The sequence below is a fragment of the Cydia pomonella genome, chromosome 6 (genome assembly GCF_033807575.1).
Source record: "Cydia pomonella isolate Wapato2018A chromosome 6, ilCydPomo1, whole genome shotgun sequence".
NCBI lineage: Eukaryota > Metazoa > Arthropoda > Insecta > Lepidoptera > Tortricidae > Cydia > Cydia pomonella.
Window position 1 is genome coordinate 15,110,409 of NC_084708.1, and position 24,458 is coordinate 15,134,866.

Here is a 24,458-nt window from a genome sequence, read left to right on the forward strand (position 1 = left end):
TGCTTCAATTTCTGCCAGGACCGTGCTTAGTTGTTCAAATGTTAGCGTAGTATCTCCAACTATTCGTTTCAGGTGGTATTTGGTCGACTTGACACCTGCCTCCCATAATCCGCCAAAATTGGGAGCGCCTGGAGGAATATATTTCCATTTCGTCCCTTCTCTATCTAGCATGGAAATAAACTCATCTGGAACACTGGATTTTCCTTGACTCCACATTTCCAATAACTCTTTCTCAGCGCCAATGAATGAAGTTCCGTGATCACTCCACATTTCTACCACATGGCCTCGTCTTGACACAAATCTTTTAAATGCCGCTAGAAAGGCTTGTGTTGTCATGTCACTTACAACTTCAATATGTAGTGCCTTTGTGCACATACAAACGAACAAACATATGTAGGCCTTGTAAGACTTGGCACCTCTGCCTTTGCTCATTTTGACATTTATTGGACCCGCAAAATCCGTTCCGGTGATTAGGAATGGTCTGCATCGTCTGACTCTGGAATCGGGTAAATCTCCCATTTTTTGCTCTTTGTTCTTCGCATTCTGTCTTATACATGTAACACACTCCCGTACAAAACGTTTAACGCTATTTGCTGCGTTTATCAGCCAATATTTGCCTCGTAAGTATGTAATCATCATTTGCGGAGGACCGTGTAGTGTTTTGGCATGAGCTTCTCTCAATATTAACGGAAGTAATACATTGTTTTTTGAAATAATTATCGGGTGTTTTCGTATGAATTCCATATCGGCGTGCTTCAATCTACCGCCGACTCTTAGGATGCTATTATCGTCAAGAAAAGGTGATAAAGCTAGGAGATTGCTTTTAGATTTTAAGTTTCTGTCTCTTTTCAGGTCTTCTATCTCTTCCGAAAATTCTACTTCTTGTGACATCCTAATACATATAGTAAGTGCATCGTTTCTTTCTTCGTATGTCAGGTAAGAAGGTAAGTTACTTTTCTCTTTGTCTATAATTCTTAGCCAGCGTCTACAGTATGCAATAACACGTGTAAGTTTCTCCAGTGATGAAAACTTCTTCAATAAGGTAAGTTGTTCTTCATTCTCATTGGTTACTACCATAGTTACTATATTCTTTCTCTTTTCTATTGCTGTATCTAGTGGAGTTCCTTTTTCTAATCTTATTTCTTTCTCTTTCAGCATTGCAGATCCGTTCCACCATATCTCTGTGGACATTAGTTTGGAAGGCATCACTCCTCTTGAAGCAGGATCAGCAGGATTTTGCTTAGTGTTTACATAGAACCAGTGATTAGCATCGAGTATCTGCGTGATTTCTATGACTCTATTCTTTACAAAAGGCTTCCATTTCATTGGATCTCCGTGTATCCAAGCCAAAGTCACTTGACTATCTGAATAAGCGTATACGTTGTCAAGTTGCACATCTAGTGACTCAGCTACTTGTTTCAAAAGATTACTCAATAATGTAGCAGCCAGTAATTCCAAACGGGGTAAGGAAACTTTTCTAATCGGCGAGATTTTTGTTTTTGCTGTCACGAGGGATACTTTAATTTCTCCTTCTTCGTCTATAACTCTCGAGTATATAACTGCCGCATAAGCTAATGCTGAAGCGTCTGCATATCCATGCAGTTCAAGAGTTGATTTACTCGTAGTGTGCATCCATCGATCTAAGCTGACACCTTTCAAAGCTGGCAGTTCTCTCTTATACTGTGACCACTCTTTTTGTAGTTCTGCCGGAAGTTCTTCATCCCACGAAATGCTTTTCTTCCACAAAACTTGCATAAATATCTTTGCTAGTATGACACTTGGAGCGATCCATCCCATTGGGTCGAATATTGATGCTATCTCAGATAAAACGCTTCTTTTAGTCATAGGTGTGTCATGGGAATCTTTGATATGATTAGGTATGAACAACTTATCTTCCTTAACCTCCCATATTATACCTAATGTTTTCACGCTCTCTTTGCGTTTTATTTCAACTGTCTGCGTTTCTTCTCTCTTTTCTTGCTTGTCTAATGCTGTCATAAACTCTTCGCTATTCGAACACCACTTCTTTAGTGTGAATCCTCCAGAAATTAAAATTTGTGTAACTTGTTTTTGAATTTCTATAGCCTCTTTTTCTTCGTCTGTACCTGAGAGCAAATCATCCATATAGAAATCTCGTAATATCATCTTTTGAGCTTCTGGATAGTCCGATCCTTCATCCTTTGCTGTTTGCCTTAAAGTTTTTATTGCCAGATAAGGCGCACAGGATGTTCCGAATGTAACAGTTAAGAGTTTGAAGTCTTCAATGGGTCCCTTTGGATCTGGTCTCCATACAATTCTCTGGTAATTTGTGTGTTCATCTTTTACTCGTATCTGTCTATACATCTTCTCCACGTCGGCAACAAATGCTATCTTGTATGTTCTCCATCTAATGAGAATGACTCGTAGATCTTCTATCCGATCCGAGGGTCCGATTAATAACTCGTCATTTAAGGATACCCCGTTGCTTCCCTTGCATGAAGCATCATAGACTACTCTTAATTTGCTCGTTTCTCGCTCCAATTTAATCACAGCGTGATGGGGGAGCCACACGCCATTTTCTTTTTCATCTTTGGTTTCTATTTTCTTCATGTGGTTTAGCGTCATGTACTCTTCTAGAACTTTGTTGTATTCCTCTAATAGATGAGGTTTACTCTTAAGTCTGTTCTCTGTAGACTTCCAGCGTTTCAGTGCAATCTCTCGGCTGTTAGATGGTAGAACTGGTGGCTCGTGTTTCATTGGCAGATCTACTATGTAACGTCCGTCTTCGTCTCTAGTGGTAGTTTTCTCATATATTTCTTCTACTTTGATCTCTTCTGCAGTTAGCTTGTGTTTCTCTTCATCCATTGTCTCTAGCTCCCAGAATCTCTTTAGCATATAATTTAACTCGACATTTAAATGCATACTAATGAATGGTTTTTCTTCTCGCTCTCGTTCTATTCCGACTGTGACTTTTCCTGATATTATCCACCCCAAATGGGTTTGTAAAGCTATGGGAGAGCCTGGAACGCCTTTGATCAGACCAGGCTGTATCATCTCGTTGTAAACTTCTACTCCCAATAGAATATCTATAGAACTTGGTTGGTGGTAAGTCGGATCGGCTAGTTGTAAATCTCTTAGATGAACCCAGTTATCGATAGTAAGTTTCTCTGAAGGCATGATGTTTGTAACTCGCTTTACTATGTAAGTTGTTATACTCATTTTCATTTCAGGATTAAGACGTGATGAAATCTCGATATCAGCAGCAAATCGGATGGGTGTGCTCATCTCATCAAGACCCGATACGTTTCCGTTCACGCGCTTTCTCTTAAGGCCCATAGTTTGAGCTGCAGACTCGTTCAGGAAAGACTCTTGAGAACATGGGTCTAACAAGGCTCTTAATACGAATTCTCTTCCTTGGTGGTTCGTCACGTTAATTTGGGCTGTAGATAACAATCCTGTCATGCTTCCTGTTGTTAGATGGGTAACTATCTCTCTCTTATTTCTCGTGTCTTGCTTGGGTTCTTGTTTAGAGTCTTTCTCTCGATTGCATTCTTTGTTTTCTCTTTCTTGTTTTGTTTCTTCTTTGTGCTCTTTCTCTTTGGATTGGTACGTATTGTTGTGCAACAGTGTGTGATGTCTTCTTCCGCACTTTTGACATGAGAACTTGCTTTTACAGAATCGGACAGCATGACCAGGGATTAGGCAGTTAAAGCAAAGTTGCTGGTTTTGAATGAACTCTGTTTTCTTTTCAAGTGTAAGCTCTTGGAACTCTTTGCATTGATTCAAGTAATGGTTCTGCTTACAAAATCCACACTTGATGGCTGGTGACACGTGAAATGACTTAGACTCGACAGTGAAGTTATTATCTCTCTGGGTGCTTCGGTAGGTACTCTTCATGTTCATGTTCGTTGTTTGGCTAGGTTGCATCATCTCTAAAACTCGGAATCTCTTTTCTAAGAACTTTTGGAACATGACCATGGTAGGTAACTCTGTGAGGTTCAGATTACTTGCTTCTTCTTCCCACTCTTTATGTGTTTCAGCGTCTAACTTCTCAACAATGATGTATATAATAAGTGTATCCCATGAACTTGTATTAATGTTTTGTACTTTCAACTTGTTAAGACACTCCATAGTTGTATCTAATATCTCTCGAATCGCTTTAGCAGTGCCCGCGTGGATTTTCTTTTGATTCATCAACTTGCTTAAGATTGAATTAATAATGACTCTCTTGTTGTTATACCTGTTCTGTAGCGTGAGCCATGCCAATTCGTAGTTTGTGTCAGTGACAGCTAGATGATCCAACAGTTGGGCAGGTTCTCCAGACAAGTAGCTTTTTAAATAATGCAACTTTTGAACACTGCTCAAGTTCTGTTTGTTGTGAATGAGTGACGTAAACATATCGTAAAACGAAGTCCAATCTTGGTAGTTACCGGTAAACTTCGCTATATCTATTTTCGGTAGCTTCACGTCATCACTGTTGGTGCTTGGTGTTGAATTAGTGCTGCTCGTGCACGGCGTAGTACCCTCTAGCATGTCCGTCATCTCTGCTTTCAAATCAATGAACATTTCCTCGCACGCTGAATACACATCTTCTTTGAAATATTCGTATTTCGCTTTGTCTGAAGGTGTTGATATTTTTATCAAGGCTCGATTGTTTGCTACGAACTGACTAAAATAATTTTCTATGGATTCTTTTCGTGTCTTGATGTACCCTCTTGTTAATCTCGCTTTTGGTGTTTTCTTGAAATTCGCTTGCGCTTTGAGTATTAATTCACAAATATTTTCTTGCTCAGCTATTAATCCCGGTAATTCTTGAGACATTTTGAGATATTATTCTTGAAAATTTTGAAAATTCACAACGAAATCTTGATTGTTTTGTTTGACGTGAAAATTTTTTGACGTGATTCTATTTCCGAAATCTTATTTTTCCAAATCCATAAAACCCAATCTAGTAAATATAACTGATTTAAAGCGGCGAATTTTCTGCGTTGACTCGTAGGCTTGTAAATATAACTTATTTATTTAATCTTCTCGAAATCTTGAATTTTAATTTTGTAATTTTGTTGACAATTTTGACATTTGGTTTCTGAAATTACTTCTAGATGCTGTTTATCACTGACCCTTTACTTTGATTTTAGACTCTACACTACTGTACTTTAAGATCACTTTCGAATGCACTGTCTTTGTCACTTAAGTCACCTCGCTTCTACAGTTCGAAGGACCACTTTGTTTGAATAAGTTGCTACGTTACCAATCGTTTATTTTGAAATGTGACAGTTTCTTATATAGATTCTATGATAAACTAGTATTACTTAGTTTGCGTCTGGAACAGCGCCATCTACCAGGAAATTGGGACAACAAACTAAACAGTGGTATCAGTTTTTACTTAAATGTCGATATTTTGATTATGAAGATATACTTATAGGTAATTGTGTATTTTTGTAATAAAATGTATTTTTAAGTGCAGATTTAGTTAGTATTTGCTACATAGATATGAGCATTCAAGATTAACGTTATTCAAAATATACTTGTCCATCGGTACAGTATAGCCGGCGACGAGCTAAAGCTGAGTTCCTTCAATACAAGAGTAAATAATTGGCTCGTCAAACAAAGCTTTTACAGTTTCCAAGAATTTCTTGATTATAAAGAATGAAGGAATATAATTAATTAATTTAATTTAATCGTGTAATATGAATTTGAAATAAACATAATAGATATAAGATGTGTAGAAATAAGTTTGAAATTGTTATCTTATTACCAATAAATTATGTGTATGTCTAAGAGGATACACGTCGGCCGCTTCTCCATACAAACGTAGTCCCATTTTCCTCTCTGGATACTGACATAATGGAAAATGTTTTAACATATCTTGATGTATATTAACTATAAATATGCCCCTATGTTTGCCTTTTTTCGATTTATTTATTTGTTTAAAAATTAGGAGCGAAAAACAGATTTCATACAATTTTTTAAATATGCTTAACTCTTATTATAATTAAAGATTCGAAAAAAAATATAACATAGCTGTGGTTGATAGAGAACTATGTCAAAATATTTTTAATAATCTTAATATCCAGAGAGGAAAATGAGGACTAGGTACGTTTGTATGAAAAGGCGATTTCGAGCGGCCGCGGTACCTATATCCTCTTAATTAAATCGAACCATCGACGTTAAAATTGTATCCATAAAACATTTTGCACGTTTTTTGTTTACTTTAGGTTTAAATAACAAATATTTACTACCAGAAACCGAAATCGTACTGATACAATTAAAATATACTTTATCGAACGAGTAGTAACCTAATAGTGCGATTTAAACTACTAAGTATTATTTTGAAATAATCAATACAGGAATATGGGATTTTTTATACCACGCTTGCCCGCCTGATGGTCAGCCGATAACGTAACCTATAAAACCATGGTAATAAACCCGTTAATTATATTTGCAGATTTGTAACTTATCTAGATCTAGAAAAGTTAGATAACTCATACTTACGTACGTACGTACTTTGCGGCCAATTCGAGCGTACTCGTACATTTTGATGTCAAAATGATGTCATTATATTATTATTTGCGCGTACATGTGGCTCGTACATGTCCATTCATGTATTGGCGCGAGCAAGAGAGACGGATGAATTATTACATAATTTGATTTCAAAATGTGAGGTTGAATTGGCCTCCATGTCTTATCAGATAAAGGGTTAACCACTGGTACATTTTTGATGCCACACGTGTAAATAAACTGGATTATTTAAAGGCATGTGCACACCGGCTGCGTGTGCGTAGACGTGCACGTGTACATGCGCATTGTAATACTTGTAATATACAGATCCTTATGAGAGACGGCACACCGCTGGCGTACCGTGTGCGTGCGCGGCTCAAACATTCTAGCGCACGCGCACGTGCACGCCTACGTACACTCAGCTGATGTGCTCTGGTCTTAATGGGAAATCTAGACATGGTACAATTTAACCGGCGGTACAATATAGCCGACTCTCCCCTACCATTAACTGTTAGATTCTTGAATTCAAATGCGCATTAGCAACCAGTCGCCCTAATGCCTCCCTTTCCTTATGATACGGAACGCAACATCATGAATTTATTAGTAAATGGCCATATCTATTTATGATGAATGGTTTTTCTACAATCAAAGAAAAATATTAAGTTAAAAACTTTATTACCGCTTTGCGTTTCTATTACATAAGTACTTTTAAATCTCCCTTAAGATTGAAAGCTTCATTAAATACAGAGAGTCACTTTTAATTTGAAAATGGGTAGAGTTACTTTAAACAAAAAATAATCCCTTTAATTTCGGGCGCCTAATGTATTCAGTTTCATGGTAAAACCGTCAGATTTTAGATTATTCAAATAATTTCCAAGTAAGAATATTATGCCTACTGAGGTATCATTAGAAATTTACCTTTTCATGAATATTAAAGGGACCGGTTCATTAAAAGTTATTTTAATCCCGTTCTAATTTACTGCATGGTAATTAGTTTTGCTTGCATTCTTTTGCGGTGTCGTTTTCCACGTTTCATTTCGGCGGGTGTCGTAAAAGCCGAACAGGAGAACAAAAGGAGCAACATTTCTGTCTGTGCGGATTAACTTTGCTTTAGGTGGAAGTAACATAACATTTCGGAATGTGACACAGCGGGGTCGCGGCTAATGGGGCCGCAGTGTTATATATAAAATACAAGAAGAGGCTTGCAGAACGCGCCGCAAGCCGGGGTGTACTGGGGCGGCGCGCCATATTGTTTTATTGCAAATTGGTTGGACGTAGACCGCGCCTGTCCTTTACATATACGAGGCTATTAAACGACGCCCGGTGTCCAGTCACGTGTTAAACGAATCCGATCGCTGCATACAATGTTAGATCGAGACCGGCTCTCGTGACACGTAACTAAGGTTTGGAAAAATCGTAGTCGCTATGCAAATGGCAGACGATTTTCCACGTCCGAACTGCTGAACGAGTTAGTTTTGTACTGTTTTTTGCCAATTATTTGCTCAATTTAAACGTTATACGGACTCGGAATTAAACAACGAGTATTAGTACTTCCCAATCCGTTCTCGTTACAATATTCAATGTGAATATTCAATTCGATAAAATATGTTAAATGTTGGTTAGTTTTGGGCCTAGAGTAAATTAGTATATTTTTCGGTGAAAAATACGTGTAAAAAACGTGTATGTTGACAACTTGAGCATTTCATGTTCGCCTTCCATTACTTGCCTAGTGTGGTATAGTTGATTGTTATCCAAGGGATGAAAGGCACTCATTTTAGCTGCGGTTGTTTAATAGTCCGAGGCTGAAATTATGCCTTTTACCCAAGTTAAACTCTCTACTATTCATTTCGAATACGAGGAAAGTAAAATACATGTGTTTAAAGAAAAACATAACTATCAATAAAGTATAACCTTTTCTAGTGTTTCTTGGGGGTACATTCAATTATTATTTTTAAAGTACACTATATACGCATACTTCGGTACCTATATGCTTTACATAAGTATATATTTAATTCTCTTAACTCAAATCGAATTTATTCCGATGGTAATAATTATGTAAATTGTTTCTGAACATAACCTCTATCTTGTCGTATGATACGTTTAAACAGTCTACAATTAACAATAAAAATTCAATAATTTTTAATTTCTGTTTCATAAACGTATTAAGAGACTAAATATAAGTTAACCGAGTAAATCGATTTGGGTAGGTAATGATTATCAGCCGTCAACGGCGGGTTTGGTAAGCTTATGAATCACGCACCCACGACCGTGTTGTCCTGCTGCTATACAATAATTGAGTATGAAGCTATAATTCTTACGACGATAATGAATATGACTAACGGCTTCCTGACACGCAGCTTTTTACGTTAATAAGTAGCACCCAGTCACAAAAATGCGCACAAAGGGTATTGAATTATGTACCGACGGAAACCGACGGCGCGACCGTTGAATGGTTAATGAAATTTAATAAGGTTACAGTAACTGGCCTTTTTTTTTTAAAGTAACGCTTGTTCTCCTTTAATTTTAGCAATGGTAACGCGCCGCGGATATATTATAAAGGGTTTTAAATTTAAGGAAAATTCCGTTTTGGAGTGGGGTTGGAGCATTGGACAATGAATGCGGGTGAATATCTTTGTTACTTCCATGATACCTATTATATCTTACTCATGTTTTGAGATAATCTTTATTTTATACATCTCACGACACTTACATAATTAACAAATTTATTCTGTGCACAACTGAGGTGCCGCCGCCTTGGGATACATTAGTTATCTGAAGGCATATTCTGATTGTAATAACAAGTTATTAATTTGATCTGGATTTGTTATTGACACGAGTGCAAAAGTCACTTTTGACAATAACAGACCATATCCATAATAAAACCAGATCAAATTCATATCATCCATAGATCGTGTTATTCACGAATACGCGTGCCTTGACTCTTAATGTCATGTTATTAAAGGTTTGAATTCTAAAATTTGCGCGTCATCGTAGATGACACAACTATATTACAATCAGAATATGCCCCTTGATAGTTGACATCTGTCAAATATTAGGAAGACGATAATGCTGTACTTCTAGTTTTTTTTACGTGACGTGTGTTGTCATCCCTTGTGTTTCCCTCAACACATATTTCTCACATAGCTAATGTGCAATTGCAGAAAACATCTTTACATCGGTTAACAACTTGTAAATTGTATAACAATTGGTTTCCTTTCGTTAGAGTTAGATATATAAAATTGCTCGCAGAACCGATGGCCGATGGGGCAGAAAGGTTCTAGAGTGGCGACCACGTACCGGAAGACGCAGTGTGGGAAGGCCCCAGACTAGATGGACCGACGATCTGGTTAAAGTCGCGGAAAACCGTGGGTTTAGGGCAGCGAATTACCGTTCGTTGTGGAGATCCTTAAGGGAGGCCTTTGTCCAGCAGTGGACGTCTTTTGGCTGAGATGATGATTATTTCAAAATAATTTTTTTTCCAAGTTATAAACTGATATAAGTCTATGTTGAATAAGCGTGTAACTAAGTTAGCCCCATGGAACCATGAAATCGTTTATTGTGTCTTGAAAAATCACCCCTCACACATTTTCTTTGTGCCCATGCCCACACTGAACTTGCATTTCTTAATATCCATTATTAAAGCAGGCCACACATTAAAGGTCACGAATAGGCTTGTTCTCTTTATTTAATATTCTTTTTAACCTAACCTATAAGTCTACAATATTGATGTAAAACTTCGACCGAATTGGGTCTAAATGTAATTATAGTATCTGTGTATTTAAAATGACCTCTAAAACAGTCAGTGTGGTTTGCTTAGCTACAAAACTTCAATAAATACGCACTTCGCGTTGTTTACTGTTTTTTCTGTAAACAATTTAACTATTTCAACTTGTTTAACTGATAAACTCAGTAAACAAACTTTATTGTGCTATTACAATTTCTCATGGAATTTTATCATTAGTTAGGTACGTACTAATGATAAAATTAATTATATTAATTGAAATATATGGCAGCATGATCAGTATGAACACGATTTAAAAAAAAATTGCCTCGTCTTGGCAATTTTATCTCATTAATTATTTGATTTCTGTCTCAACTTGTATAAAAATAAATTATACAAAACGAGTAAATTAATATTTTTTACCAATTCGGCTTGATAATAAGCTAAAGGCAAAGCCGGTACCATAAATCTCTCCATTAGTGCCGAGAAAACTTGGAGTCCATTGTTTTGATTGGACGTATAGCTGTAACGTCGAGTCACATCATTCGCGGAACTTCGCCCTTCGTGAAACTTCTAACAGATAATGATCACAACAGATTACTTGCGAAGGAGACAGGGCTACGGCTAACAAAGCTTTAGACGTGGCCAGGTGGCCGGGAGCTGCTTATGGGCAAGTGCGTGATTGCGCTTGACACTCGTAATATCCGGCCGCTGTGCTGCCCGATGGTATCAATTTCAATTTGTTGCGGCTCTGCAACGGTTGCTACTCGTTCATTGTATGAATCGATTTCGCTCAGTTTCCTGCTGTGGGTTGGACTAAATCCCAGAAATCTGCTCAGAAGCTACAATTTTGATTAGAGCATTAGATCTTGCCGGAATATCTGGGGAAAAGAAAAAGTAAAATTTCTCTTCGGAACATTTATAAAGTACCTGCACAAAAGAAGGCTTTTGCAAATTTTTTTTTTCTTATATTTAATATGCATTGGCAGTTTTGTCAATGGTACTAGCGAACATTTATGCAAAATTTGAGCTTATTCACACGTGTAAAAATATGAAAATTGAAAGAGGGCAAGCTTAAACTACCTTACTAATTTTATAAAGTTATAGGCGTATCAATGTTATAAAATAAAGGACCTCCTTCTTGGTAAGAAATATTCAGTTTTTTTTCTTAGTTATCGATAGGTAAGACGTGGGAATAAGTCATCTAATTGGATGAGAAAGGCCGCATCCTAATTGGCAACCATTGATCTGGAATCTTCGTAAGACTTTGTAAAGCCATCACTCGAATTGGTTCGTCATTGTTATTGTAGTTTAGTTGCAAAGTTTTTTTTTATAGGGCCGTGGCATTCGATTCTATTTCGATCCACTTGATGTATTACATAAGTTAGATTTATATAATATAACATTAATTAAGTAGATATAGGGAAAAGGTCGGTAGGTAACTTATATTCCTAACTAGGATTTTCTGCTTCGTAAAACACAGAAATCAAATCGAGCCAAGTTTCAAATATCGGAACCCAAATTTCGACCCTGCATTCCGGATAAGGATTTTCTGTTCAAACGGCGTGAAAATTAATCGATTAGCTATTTTCGTTCCGCTTCAAAAGGTAAAGTTGATCGTGACTCGCGGAGCCAGTCGCCTGCCGCTAAGCCCGGGGTGAAATTAATTACACTAGTAAAAAACTCACCAGACTATACGAGGTACCTACAGCATGAGCAAATTTACTGACTAGACCGATGAGTTTGTAATTTGGGATCTAAATTCGAATTCAGCTAACCTATTTGTAGCATGGAAACCAATTTTGCAGGTATTGGAAATGTGATTTTGATCATCTTTTATATTAATGAACAGAAATACCGTCGATCTATTGAGGAATTCTTATTAATAAAAGGTAGCGAAAACGCTATTCATCTGCAACAATTTATATGACGTAAATTTTAAATAGCAGCTCCAATAGCTTCATCTGTGTCCTCCTTCTACTGTATGTAGGTACTCAAAGGGACATAAGCATAGGTATATAACTATATATATATATATATATATATATATATATATATATATATATACCATGTGATATTTTTGGGCTTTCTTCTATCAGTTAAACTTGTTTCGTTAGAAAAACAGATATCTGTTTTTACATTCTAAAATGCATTATGATTTATTACACTAACTTAAATAATGAGAATAACGGTAAAATTACGAGCCCTGGAGGGCTAAGATGGTCGGTTTTCTATCATCTGTCGTCATGCCTGTCACGTTCTAACAAGTATGTAAGTGCGAAAGTGACGCATGACATGAGAAGTGATAAAAATGTGACCTTGATACCGCCGCCGCTGGTCTGAGAGTTGTTAGTTGCTCCGGCTCTACTCATGCAATTGCAATATTATTTATGCCAACGTGTGGGATCTTTCAGTATTTGTTCAGGTAGTGTCATTTATTTTTAGAAAATGCTTTTTTTTTCATATTTTTTACTTCGACGTATTGAAGCGTAATCAACAGTCATCAATGATCAGCAATTGAAAATCCATGTGTGCAGTGTATTCTTTTAAAAACAACATTTGTAAAAAAAAAAAATTGGGGTACTGCTCGTTGCTAATCTAAACCATTTTTTTCATATTAATCGTTTTGTTTGAGTAAATTACTTTTCATCAAAAGTAGAAACTTCAGATATTAAAAAAAACGTGCATTAATGCAGATTTTGTTTTTGAACAGCAGAAGGAACCTAATAATGGATCCCAGGTAAATTTAAAATCGATTTTTAAATATTTCTAGTAGAATTTCGTATTGTTGTAATAGAAATTGACGTTTTTCTGAGCTTCCAACTCAATACAAAACCGGTTACTGTAGAAACTCTATAAAAAATATAAAAAAACTATTCGCATGTTGGGGAGACCGAGGTAATTTAACAAAATGATAAGTTGACACAGCGTCCATATCTCGCAAGAAGTATGACTTCCAAGAAAGAATGGTTCATTTTTCATTCTAACCAACTTCATCATACATGGCTTAGGCCGCAGATGAGCAGTTAAGGTTTTACAGCGGTTAGAGCTAAAATATTGGCAAAAGTAAGTTTTTCGACAGTTTTTCAAGGCCGTTTCTCTATCAGTTTCGGAATTTTTTCGTTATATATTTGGAGCGTTCTGGCAGCGCTGTTTTTCATATACCTAGTTGGACTTACTAACGTGTCTTAGTAAAGTCCATGTTTTGTAAACTAAAAGTGCAAAGAAATGTAAACATCTGAAAAATACAAGGGTGAGGTATGTTGAAACACTTTGCTGCAACTTACGTCGTCAATTTTTTGTTTGAGTTTGTCAGAGGCTGATCATACCAGGCTGTTGAAATCATATTTTTTAATTTTATTTTAAAACTTTAGTTACCAATTGAAAGCTTATTGAAAAATACGTGTATTTCATAATGCGTCAGTCACTAACAACTAGTTTACCTACTCGACAAATATATTGATTATGATAAAAAAATCTATTTTTATAATTATAATCAGCTAAGTATATAATACAAAATCAAAAAGTAAAATTCTATAATGAACTGCGGTTACCGGTGAAAATGTTTTACCGACACTAGTTTGATGTTTATTGTGCAAATTCACAAAATATAAATGTGTGTCAACCTACTTTAGTACCTGTTTCAAGTTACCTCAGGAGAGTTAAAACAGATGATGGATTGATGCACAAACAGATGTTTTTAAATATATTTAAGTACGAGTACACTATGGTATTTCTGTTCTGGGTGGTAAATGTTTATAAAATTTGCTATCAGGTGATACAAATTTCGTAAATCTCCGCCCATCATAAAAAACGCCCACAATGCCGAATGGTTTGGTTCAAGCAAGACTGATCATACGGGTAGATCGGTATATAACTTTGCTCTGGCATATGGCCTGACACAATTGGTTAGTGCGCCTACGCGAATCCCAGATGTGGAAGGCCACGAACCTTCCCTGTCGGACCTTCTGCTGACCTCTCATCCGGCTGACTATCGTGTATCCGTTGGAGCCCCACTCGGTTCTTCGGATCACTGCATGATCTGGAGTACGGTGCCACTCGCGTGCCCGCCGCGTCGGCGAGTTGCTTTTAGCCGCCGTGTGTGGCACTATAGGTCAGCAGATTGGGACGGGATGCGGACCTTCTTTGCATCCTACCCTTGGAGGCAGGTTTGATTCACGTCGGATGATCCCAACGTCTTTGCTGATTCTGTTGCTGACGTGGTGTTGCAGGGAATGGAGCTTTTCATTCCGTCCTCTGTGGTTCCTGTTGGTGGCAAATCCCAACCCTGGTTTGGTCGTTCCTGCAAAAAGGCCTCTCGCCGAAAGCAAGAGTGTTATCAAGCCTGGGTAGATGCAGCGGCAGTACGGGATGTAAAGACTAGCGCATTAAAAAAGGAGTTTAACTATGCCTCCAGGTCCTTCAAAAGAGTTATTGCCAGAGCAAAGCTGCACATTGGTACAATTGGCGAGAAATGAGAGCGCCTTCCTTTGGGAACTCGTGCGTTCTGGTCTCTTGCCAAAGCTATCCAGGGGAATTTCTGCACGCCATATTTTCCGCCTCTGCACGGGGGATACGCGCCGCCAACCATATCGCGGTGCGAGAGCTGTATGCCGGATGTCCGGTTCAACCAAAGTTCAGTGCGTAAAGCACTTCTTTCCCTCGACACTCATAAGTCGAGTGGGCTCGACGGAATCCCTCCGATTGTGCTGAAGATATGTGCTCCTGATTTGGCACCGGTCTTAACGCGTCTTTTTCGGCTCTCTTACTCTTCTGGCGTAGTCCCGACCTCGTGGAAGTCAGCTTTGGTGCACCCGATCTCTAAAAAAGGCGACCGCTCAAATCCATCCAACTACAGGCCAATAGCTATAACCTCCCTTTTCTCGAAGATAATTGAGTCCATTATCAACTGCCAGCTCCTTCGGTACCTAGAGGGCCACCAGTTGCTTAGTGACCGACAATACGGATTCCGTAGAGGCCGCCCGGCTGGTGATCTTCTAGTTTACCTGACACATCGTTGGGCACAGGTGATCGAGACAAAGGGTGAAGCATTGGCTGTTAGTTTGGATATAGCGAAGGCCTCCGATCGCGTTTGGCATAAAGGACTTCTTTCGAATCTACCATCTTATGGGCTTCCCGAGAGATTATGTGTATGGGTCAGGAGCTTTCTAGCAGACAGAAGCATAAAGGTCGTAGTTGACGGTAAATGCTCAGACTCCATGTCTGTGAATGCTGGTGTCCCCCAAGGCTGTGTGCTATCACCCACCCTATTCCTTCTGCATATCAATGACATGCTGCAAATCAGCGGCATTCATTGTTATGCTGATGATAGTACGGGTGATACCTCTTACACCGGCCGCACCAATCTCTCGGGAAAACTTTATGACGTTGGCTCTCTATGGAGAGCCGGAACAAACTTGTGTCTGAAATTGAGACTTCCCTAAAAGAAGTCTCTGAATGGGATAGACTTAACTTAGTCCGTTTCAACCCTACCAAGACACAAGTTTGCGCGTTTACCGCAAAAAAGTTAGAGTTTGTCGTATCACCTCGTTTTGAGAGCACTCCCCTGACTGCCACAGCCAGTATCGGAATTCTTGGCGTCGACATCTCGAGTGAAGTCCAGTTCCGCGGCCATCTAGAGGTTAAATTAGCCTAAAAAAAGCTCGGTGTGCTCAACAGATCGAGACAGTATTTCACACCGGCCCAACGCCTACAGCTTTATAAGGCGCAGGTGCGCCCGCACATGGAATACTGTTCTTCTCTACACTTAGATGGTTGGCAGTCCTCAACTGTGCGTTTCTCCAGGAACTTTCTGCCTCGCACAGCTAAACTGTGGAATGAACTGTCGCCTGCGGTATTTCCGGACCGATACGACCTTCAAACCTTCAAGAAAAGAGTGTACTCCCATCTTAAAGGCCGGCAACGCACTTACAGCCCCTCTGGTGTTGCAGGTGTCCATGGGCGGCGGTAATCGCTTACCATCAGGTGATTCGTCTGCTCGTTTGCCTCCTCTACCATAAAAAAATATATATCTAGCTTCTAATACAACAGATTTATGACCGAAACAGTAAAATTTGTTTTAACTATCATTGGTCTCCCCTGCTGGGTAGATGTTTTCCCAAAATAATATTGATTATTTCTATGATACAGAATATGCAGATAGTTTCAAGTAAGTAGTATATTCACATGCATAGTATCTACGGGTGTATGGCTGTAATTAAATGACTAATTTATACTTAAAACACTATACGTATATATGTATGTTAGCTGTGTAATGTTTCAGAAAATTAACTCGCTAAGTTCAGCAAACAAGCTTTAATTAACGTAAATAAAGAGTGACAGCCATGCACGAACAAAGTAGACACCCGTTCTGCACGGGATAGTAATGATAAAACAACAATATTTCGCTTAAAATACGTCTGGTGATGCAGACCTGCCAACTGTACGAGTAGATTGGGCATATATTTTAGGCCATCATTCGATTCGTTAGCCACGGAAGTTTTGGAATGATATTGCAGTTAGCATTTTAGAAGTCGTTATAACTTATAAGTATACAACCATAATTTTATGTCTCTGTTTCTAAGCAATTATTATTATTTCACTGCGTTAAAGCTTGCGGTATGGTTTTTGTGTGTAGTTAAATAAAATACCTATATTAAAATACGCACTTTTTGACTTAAGTAGATTATACTATTTCCAAATAAAATAATAAAATTGATGTAGGACAAATTCTATTTCAATTGCGAGACAAATACTAAAAATCTTTATTTATTAAAATTTCACACAAGTTTTATTTTTCAATTCCTATTTCCATAAAATAACGTTTTCTGACACAAGTAGGGATTGCAAACCGGATTGGTTTTCAATCCGGCCGGATCCGGCCGGATTTTGGCCGTAGTCCGGCCGGATCCGGCCGGACCGGATCCGGTTTGGTATAGGGATATAAAAGTTAATTAAATGACATATTTTTCTAGTTTTTTGCGTAATACCTATTCCTAAATCTATAATTTGAAGTTAATAAAATAACTTCTCAACAATAAAATAGAACTTGGTAGTAAAAAGTGTCACAATGTCAATATCACTTTGAAAAAAAAAATTTTAAATCGGTAATTTATTATATTTAACCATTCAAAAGTGCTCAAATTTCCGTTTACAATTATAAATTTGCTTAGTTTCCAAAGCCTGATGATGGGGTGTGGGGTGGGAATTGGAGCTCCTTGAAAGGCCAAGTTTTCGTAACTGTTCTTTGATTGAATTTTTTGTAGAGTCTGTTCGGAAAGAGAAGAGTCGTGGAATGTATTGGGCCCCATACATTCCACGACTCTTCTTTTTCCTCACAAACTCTAACGTTGACATCCATTCTAGCATAGAGAAATAAGAATTACATAGATTGCTCACTCCATACATCAGTTTTGGTACCAAAACGCTTATTATTTTCGTAGTCAACATCTAGCATCGAGTAGCGGAACTCTCAGGACTGCATCAATATTATCATATATTCTTCATTCACACATATTGATGAGCCCAACTGTAGTCGGTTAATCTCCTATCACAACATTATGACACGACATGAACCTTCTCTTTAGCATAAATTACAAATGCCTTCCATGGCATCTCCATCCTTTAATTTTTCCTTCTATTACAGTATTTATGTAATCGTCATATCGTGCCACCAACATGAAAGAAGAAGAAATCCTCTTCTGTTCCCAGTCATCGTCATAATAAATATATTTTTATCTTACTAAATTTAAACTTTTTCATTCGTTTTTTGTTCTGTTCAACTTCATACCTCGTATCCGTTGCCTTTTCTTCATCTGAAACGCACAGCGCGTGCTGTATTTAGGCGTTTTTTTATTATACCGGATCCGGTAGCTCCTGAAAAGTGCCGGATCCGGCCGGATTACCGGATCCGCCGGACCGGATTGCAATCCCTAGACACAAGTATATTCTCCTTACTTTACTTTTGAAATGCAGGAAATTGGAAACCAAATAAAAGTATGTGAACGAGGTCCAAAAATAACACACACTGTATAAAACCACCACTTTATTTACTATGTACACTACTTCTACTACACACTGTATATAACACTCATTGCTTGATTTGATTTTGAACTGACGACCTATTGTTCCTTGAACCTTATATATAAACCCGAAAAAATCTCACCATCGCGTTCTAGGAAATGCGCGTTGGAAACAAAGTGCTATCTTTTGATTAATTTGGTAATTAATTTTCTTAAACAACAAATCGCTAAGTTGTGACTTTAAATCCAAAATATTACATATATGTTATTCTAAATAATTTTACAAATATTTTAGTGTTAATTGCCAACAAAAACAACCATAATAAATTTCCAAAATCGCTACTACTTATGCCATCTATTGGCGAATTAAGTCAAACTGATAAGTGCTGAAGAAATTCATAATATTAAAATATACGGTTTCAACAGTATGTTTTTAATCTTTTTTCATCCAAAGCTAAGGGAATATAAAAGGAAAAAGACCATACTGATACAATTTAGACATATACCAACCAACCAGACAATATGGTCTATTTAGTTTGCAATATGAATACTTTTGATACCAATAAATAGACGGGCAACGGGCGAATGCTAACATGGTCAGCAATACGTGATCGCATTTATTCCTAGAAACGTCGTATTGATGCTCGAAAGTCGAAACACTCGAGTTATATCTTTAGAATTTAAACTTTATAATATGCATTTTGAGATCATACATTTTATTTTATCATTACTCCTGCAGAGTGCTGTTCTTACAAGATATGCAAGTATTAATAAGTAGTTACATTCAACTTAGTTAAAGGTAGTATACTCTTTATAATTAAGTATATACCTTAACCATTTTCTTGCTGGATATTCACACAATACTAGTTGTTCGTGCTGTGTGCGTGTTGTTGTCTTAATAGAGAGCCACCCTAGTGACATATACCGTTTTAGAAATAATTTTGTACACTTAATTTATTATTATTATTATAGCATCATTCGCAGACGTTTTGCAGAGAGAAAGCTCGTAAAAAAACGCCTGTTTCGGTAATTTTGCTATTTCCATCCGCAGGACAAGGTTATAATTTTGGCTATTATCAGTTTCTAGCTCCAATTTAAGTAACAAACTTCACAAACGTTAGTAATTACTAATACGATTTATTAAATATGTATGGCAATTGGTTCACATCGATCACCAAACTTTGTGCTGTCTTAAAACAAAATTTGTACTTATATAATTTGATATGATCATGATTTTCGGTGATTCCACATTTACAATATATTTTTCAGAAGCACTAAACGATTATAATTTATAACAGCACATTACGATACGGAGTGCGAATTACCTATTCGCACATGCATCGTACAACGTTTTACAGTACATATGGCCCTTTGAAATTTCGACATAGTTACGTAATGTGCTAATATCTTACTAGTACGGTAAAGTAGCACCATATGTGTTAAGGCAAACAAACCAAACAAACTTAGGGGTTACATAGTTAGGTACTGACATATTGTATACTAATTAGGTATGTGTTCAATTATTTTGAGAAATACCCCCGTATAAAAACGAAACTACTTACTGTGTTAAATTAAATCTGTTGTGTAGCGCAACGGTCAGGCTCGCGGCCTGAGTTTGGTTTTATAATTAGCTACATTAATTACGTCAGTGGATTGTTCAAATAACACAAATGAATGGATGCAACACTACTGTACGGGAAAACGATAATTCAACAACGGGTTAAATGGCTTGGTTGTATTTGCTTAAGTCGTTATAATTATAACTATCGTAATTATTACCATATGATATCAAATAAACTCTATCCACACATGGTAACATGGGTAACAATTGTTTTCTGTTTAATCTACCTTAAACAATATTATATATGTATATTAAATATGCTTTCCAATATGTATAATTCAATTATTTTTGTTTCAGATTTACATTATCAGCCACGACCACCGGCTCCTGAGGGTAAGCACATTACTAAACAACCTAGTACATTAAAATAGTGATTTGTTTTACAACGGGACAAAGTTGTTTAACCCTTCGTGAAAATATTGATATCCGAGCAAGGCAATTCCATTCCAACCACGAGCGATCCGAGTGGTTCAAAAAGTGGAATCTTGAATGTTGCGAAGGTTTCAAGGCACGAGGGCTAAATCCAAAGCTTCCGAATGAAACACTAACTTTTGAAGGTCACGAAAATACTAACTGTAACAAGCAAAATATTGACTGTGAAACATTATAAATCAAATTCAACTACTTATCTAGTCGATAGTGACCTACGAGTATATGTAAATACTAGGTGCTTAGTTTGGAACTGGCTGTGTAAGTTTGTCCCCAAATATTTATTGATATAATTTAAAAGTTTAATACACCTAGTTACACTCTCCAAACTTGATGCTGATGATAATTTAAAATAGGTATAACGCCTTTTAAAAATCTGACACATCTCCATTTGCCTGTTTTATATTATATCGATATATGAAGCAGTAGTAAAACACGGACCTTATCAGCGTTTCGCATGTGTGCGGTGCGGGTGACATGCCAACTCCGCCGGCGTCTCGAGCCAACGAAATTGCTTTGTCCTGACTCTCACAAGGACGCTCCCCGCATTACGTGGGCAAACTCCACGCCTATGAGTATTGTACACTTGTTGTGTTATTATTTCTGGCTTACGTATTCCTCAAGCGATAAACGCAGCGCTAAACGCAGCGCTAAACGCATGCAATTAACGAAATAATGTAGGAAAAATGGCAATGCGCTTACCTTTCCGTTTACCGCGTAAAACAATGTATAGTTATTAGTTTATCTGATGTGAAATGGTGTGCGGAAAACGCTGCGTTTATCGCATGAAACAACCGCGTTCTTTAGAAAATCCTCCATCTCATGACTTTCATTCACCGTGTAAATCAAATGTTCCTAGTGTCAGTGTACTATTATCAGTTATCTTATCACGTAGGAGGCCATAAGTCTAGGTTGGTCTAGGATATCAGGATGCAAATGTTTGTTTTTATTATTTTTATATTAATGTTTAGTCTAGCTTTGTTATTTCTATTTTAGTGTTTTTTTTTTCTTAATGTGTTACTTATCGTGGCCTCCCCTTATAGACTCAATGTTCAACTCAGTGATAGACAAAAGGTCAGCACCTTGATGCAGTAATTTAAATGTATATATGATATAATATTATTAGATATAATATTACCACTTTCGCACCAATACATCAGTGCGAGCGAGATGGACTGCGATCAAGTTTACGCAATGTCAACTCGTGGTACGGGTACTAGACTTGTAAATTTGATTATTTATAGTTACTTATTATATTCAGGCTGCGTTTCTACCAGAGATCTGCGAGGATGCGTATCAAGGAATGTGTGTGTTATGAACCATTTGAAATTGTCCTCTAGAGCTGCGCTCTTAATAAACACATCCGTCCCCACGCAACCTCGTACATCTCTGGTGGAAGCGCAGCCTTATATACGCACATTAATAGGTACGATAAAGAATAATCAAAATAATATTAGTAAAAATGTTAATTGTTACTTTAAAACATATTCATTGGTGAAAGAGAATTTAATAGTGTGTATTTATGTGAATTACCTACATTACTTTAATTTTTGAACGTTCACTGGAATATAAATGAAAGAACCTTAGCCTGGGATCTTTATTGAATCTAATAAGCGCTCATATGGAGCCGGCTCTCTTATCTCTCTCGGAATGTTCGGCCCGCATTAAGTAGGAAGTTATATTTAGATAATTTAAACAGCCCGCGCGGCCCTGGAAAGGCGCGGTGGTGAATTTCCTAATTTTCTTCCATTCACGAAGCATCCGCCATCATTTTTATCTCCCCTCCTGTCTCCATTTATCTCGGTCTTCTCTTCGCGATGTGCTCTAACATTTTATTTGTCTCCTACAAAATTGTTATTTCCTACTGCTTTTTTTTTCTTGAAGAGGATTCGTCTACGGCCTTTAAATAAAAATCAAGGAAATGAGTTCGTGGTGAATCCTGACGCTTGACCTCTTTTTCAGCGAAGACAAATGTAATAATAAACACAATTTGTCGCCTTCTTTGCCGTTGCGGGTGGTTAATGTTTCGCATCAAGGAATTTGTAACGAAATCTCAGAACCGCGATGGTTTTGGCTTTTGATCAAAAGATAGACTAGACAGCCTAGATACTAGATATGTTAAGTGTTTCCTAAAATGTATCTATGCTACGATATAAATGTAGGTACCTAGGTACTTGTGACATATATGTACAGATTTGCTTAAGTAGCTGCAAAATACAGCCAATAAAAAAGCGGCCAAGTGCGAGTCGGACTCGCCCATGAAGGTTTCCGTACCATTTATGACGTATTAAAAAAACTACTTACTAGATCTGGTTCAAACCAATTTTCGTTGGAAGTTTGCATGGTAATGTATATCATATATTTTTTTTAGATTTTTCATTCCGTTATTTTAGAAGTTACAGGGGGGGGACACACTTTTTTTCACTTTGGAAGTGTCTCTCGCGCAAACTATTCAGTTTAGAAAATAATGATATTAGAAACCTAAATATCATTTTTGAAGACCTATCCATAGATAACCCACACGTATGGGTCTGATGAAAAAAAATTTTTTTTTTTTAATTTTATGACGTATTAAAAAAAAAACTACTTACTAGATCTCGCTCAATATTTTTTTTAGATTTTTCATTCTGTTATTTTAGAAGTTACGGGGGGGGGGGGGAAAACATTTTTCCACTTTGGAAGTGTCTCTCGCGCAACAACTTCAGTTTAGAAAAAAATTATATTAGAAACCTCAATATCATTTTTAAAGACCTATCCATAGATACCCCACACGTATGGGTTTGATGAAAAAAGATTTTTTGAGCTTCAGTTCTAAGTATGGGGAACCCCCAAAACTTATTGTTTTTTTTTTCTATTTTTGTGTAAACATCTTAATGCGGTTCATAGAATACATCTATTTACCAAGTTTGAACAGAATAGCTCTTATAGTTTCGGAAAAAAGTGGCTGTGACATAATCGGACAGACAGACGGACATGACGAATCTATAAGGGTTCCGTTTTTTGCCATTTGGCTACGGAACCCTAATAAGGGTTCCGTTTTTTGCCATTTGGCTACGGAACCCTAAAAACCGGTCACATTGTATGGGCCTTCATATACCAAATGCTCAAGTTTATTCATTTCATTTCAATTGTTCTCAATTCAATTTAATTTATATCGTGTTTTGTATTTTTTTTTTATGTTGGTGAAGACAGGCAGCAGCCGCCGTTCAACCAATGCCATTTCAAGTGTACTAAAGGCATTAAGTATTGAATTGGTGTTCAGCCCTATAAATAATTGCGCTTCTTCGAGAGGAAAGTTTTATTTAGAGTGTTTCTGATTGCCTGTATTGAATAACTCAAAACGACTGGAACTTTTATGTATTATACGGACCCTTTACTTATCCCGTATGATCAGATTGGATTTGACGGAGGTGAGCTTGTTGCTATAACACGTAGGCCCTTTTCTTTTTATAGATTGTTATTGACTCTGATACCGCAATCAGGTCTCTATCCGGTTTTTTTTTAATAATTAAAGTTAGTAAAACACTTTTGTATGTCATTATAATTTGTTATTTTGAAACATCGTCTTTGGCGTCAAAAATAAATGGAGTTTAAAGTAGTTTCAAACTATTACTCTAATTATTGCGTCGAGTAATATTGTCGATTGTTATTTGTTTGGCAATGTCCATTCCGGAGCTAATTGCCTGACGCAAATGGCCCCGGATCGAACATACATTACGACCACGGCCTTATTGTGTAATTCCGATCGAAATGTGATTGTATTTTCATTATTTATTAGGTTTTGTACTATTTCTCGATTGAAGTAAAGTATAAAACTTAAAAACTATAAATAAATGAAGATATCACATCTAGAAAAAGTTATATTATAAATAAATGTTAGTTACGTAAAAAGGCTTCGTTTACGTCTTTGGATACCACTTGTAACTTTGAATTGAGAAGAAAATTGTGAATTAACTTTTGCCAAACCGCTGTGTGACTTCACGCCCGACAATCTGCCTGGAATTTTAACTAGACGATCGAGATCGGTACTCCCTGAAGCCCAAGTTAACACAATGCTGAAGCCGAAGCGGATTTTCGAATCATATTTTAGACCTTCTTAATAATTTAGTCACGGTTCGCAGTCCCCAGGTAGAAAATTGGAAATTGTGTCACTCTTCAGCCAGCTCACAAAATTAGGCACGAGCAT

General features: G+C 37.2%; 1 protein-coding gene across 6 annotated transcripts in view; it reads left to right on the forward strand.

Annotated features, from left to right (window-relative positions):
- The window catches only part of LOC133519058 (agrin-like), a 267,117-nt gene that overhangs the window by 196,486 nt on the left and 46,173 nt on the right, over window positions 1-24,458 (forward strand). For all 6 annotated transcript variants that reach the window (XR_009799579.1, XM_061852946.1, XM_061852945.1 and 3 more), the window contains one exon: window positions 20,141-20,176. Coding sequence is in view for 5 of the 6 variants with exons in the window: in XM_061852946.1 (XP_061708930.1) it covers window positions 20,141-20,176 (36 nt within the window). In the remaining variant the exon portion in view is untranslated. The remainder of the gene's footprint in view (window positions 1-20,140; window positions 20,177-24,458) is intronic.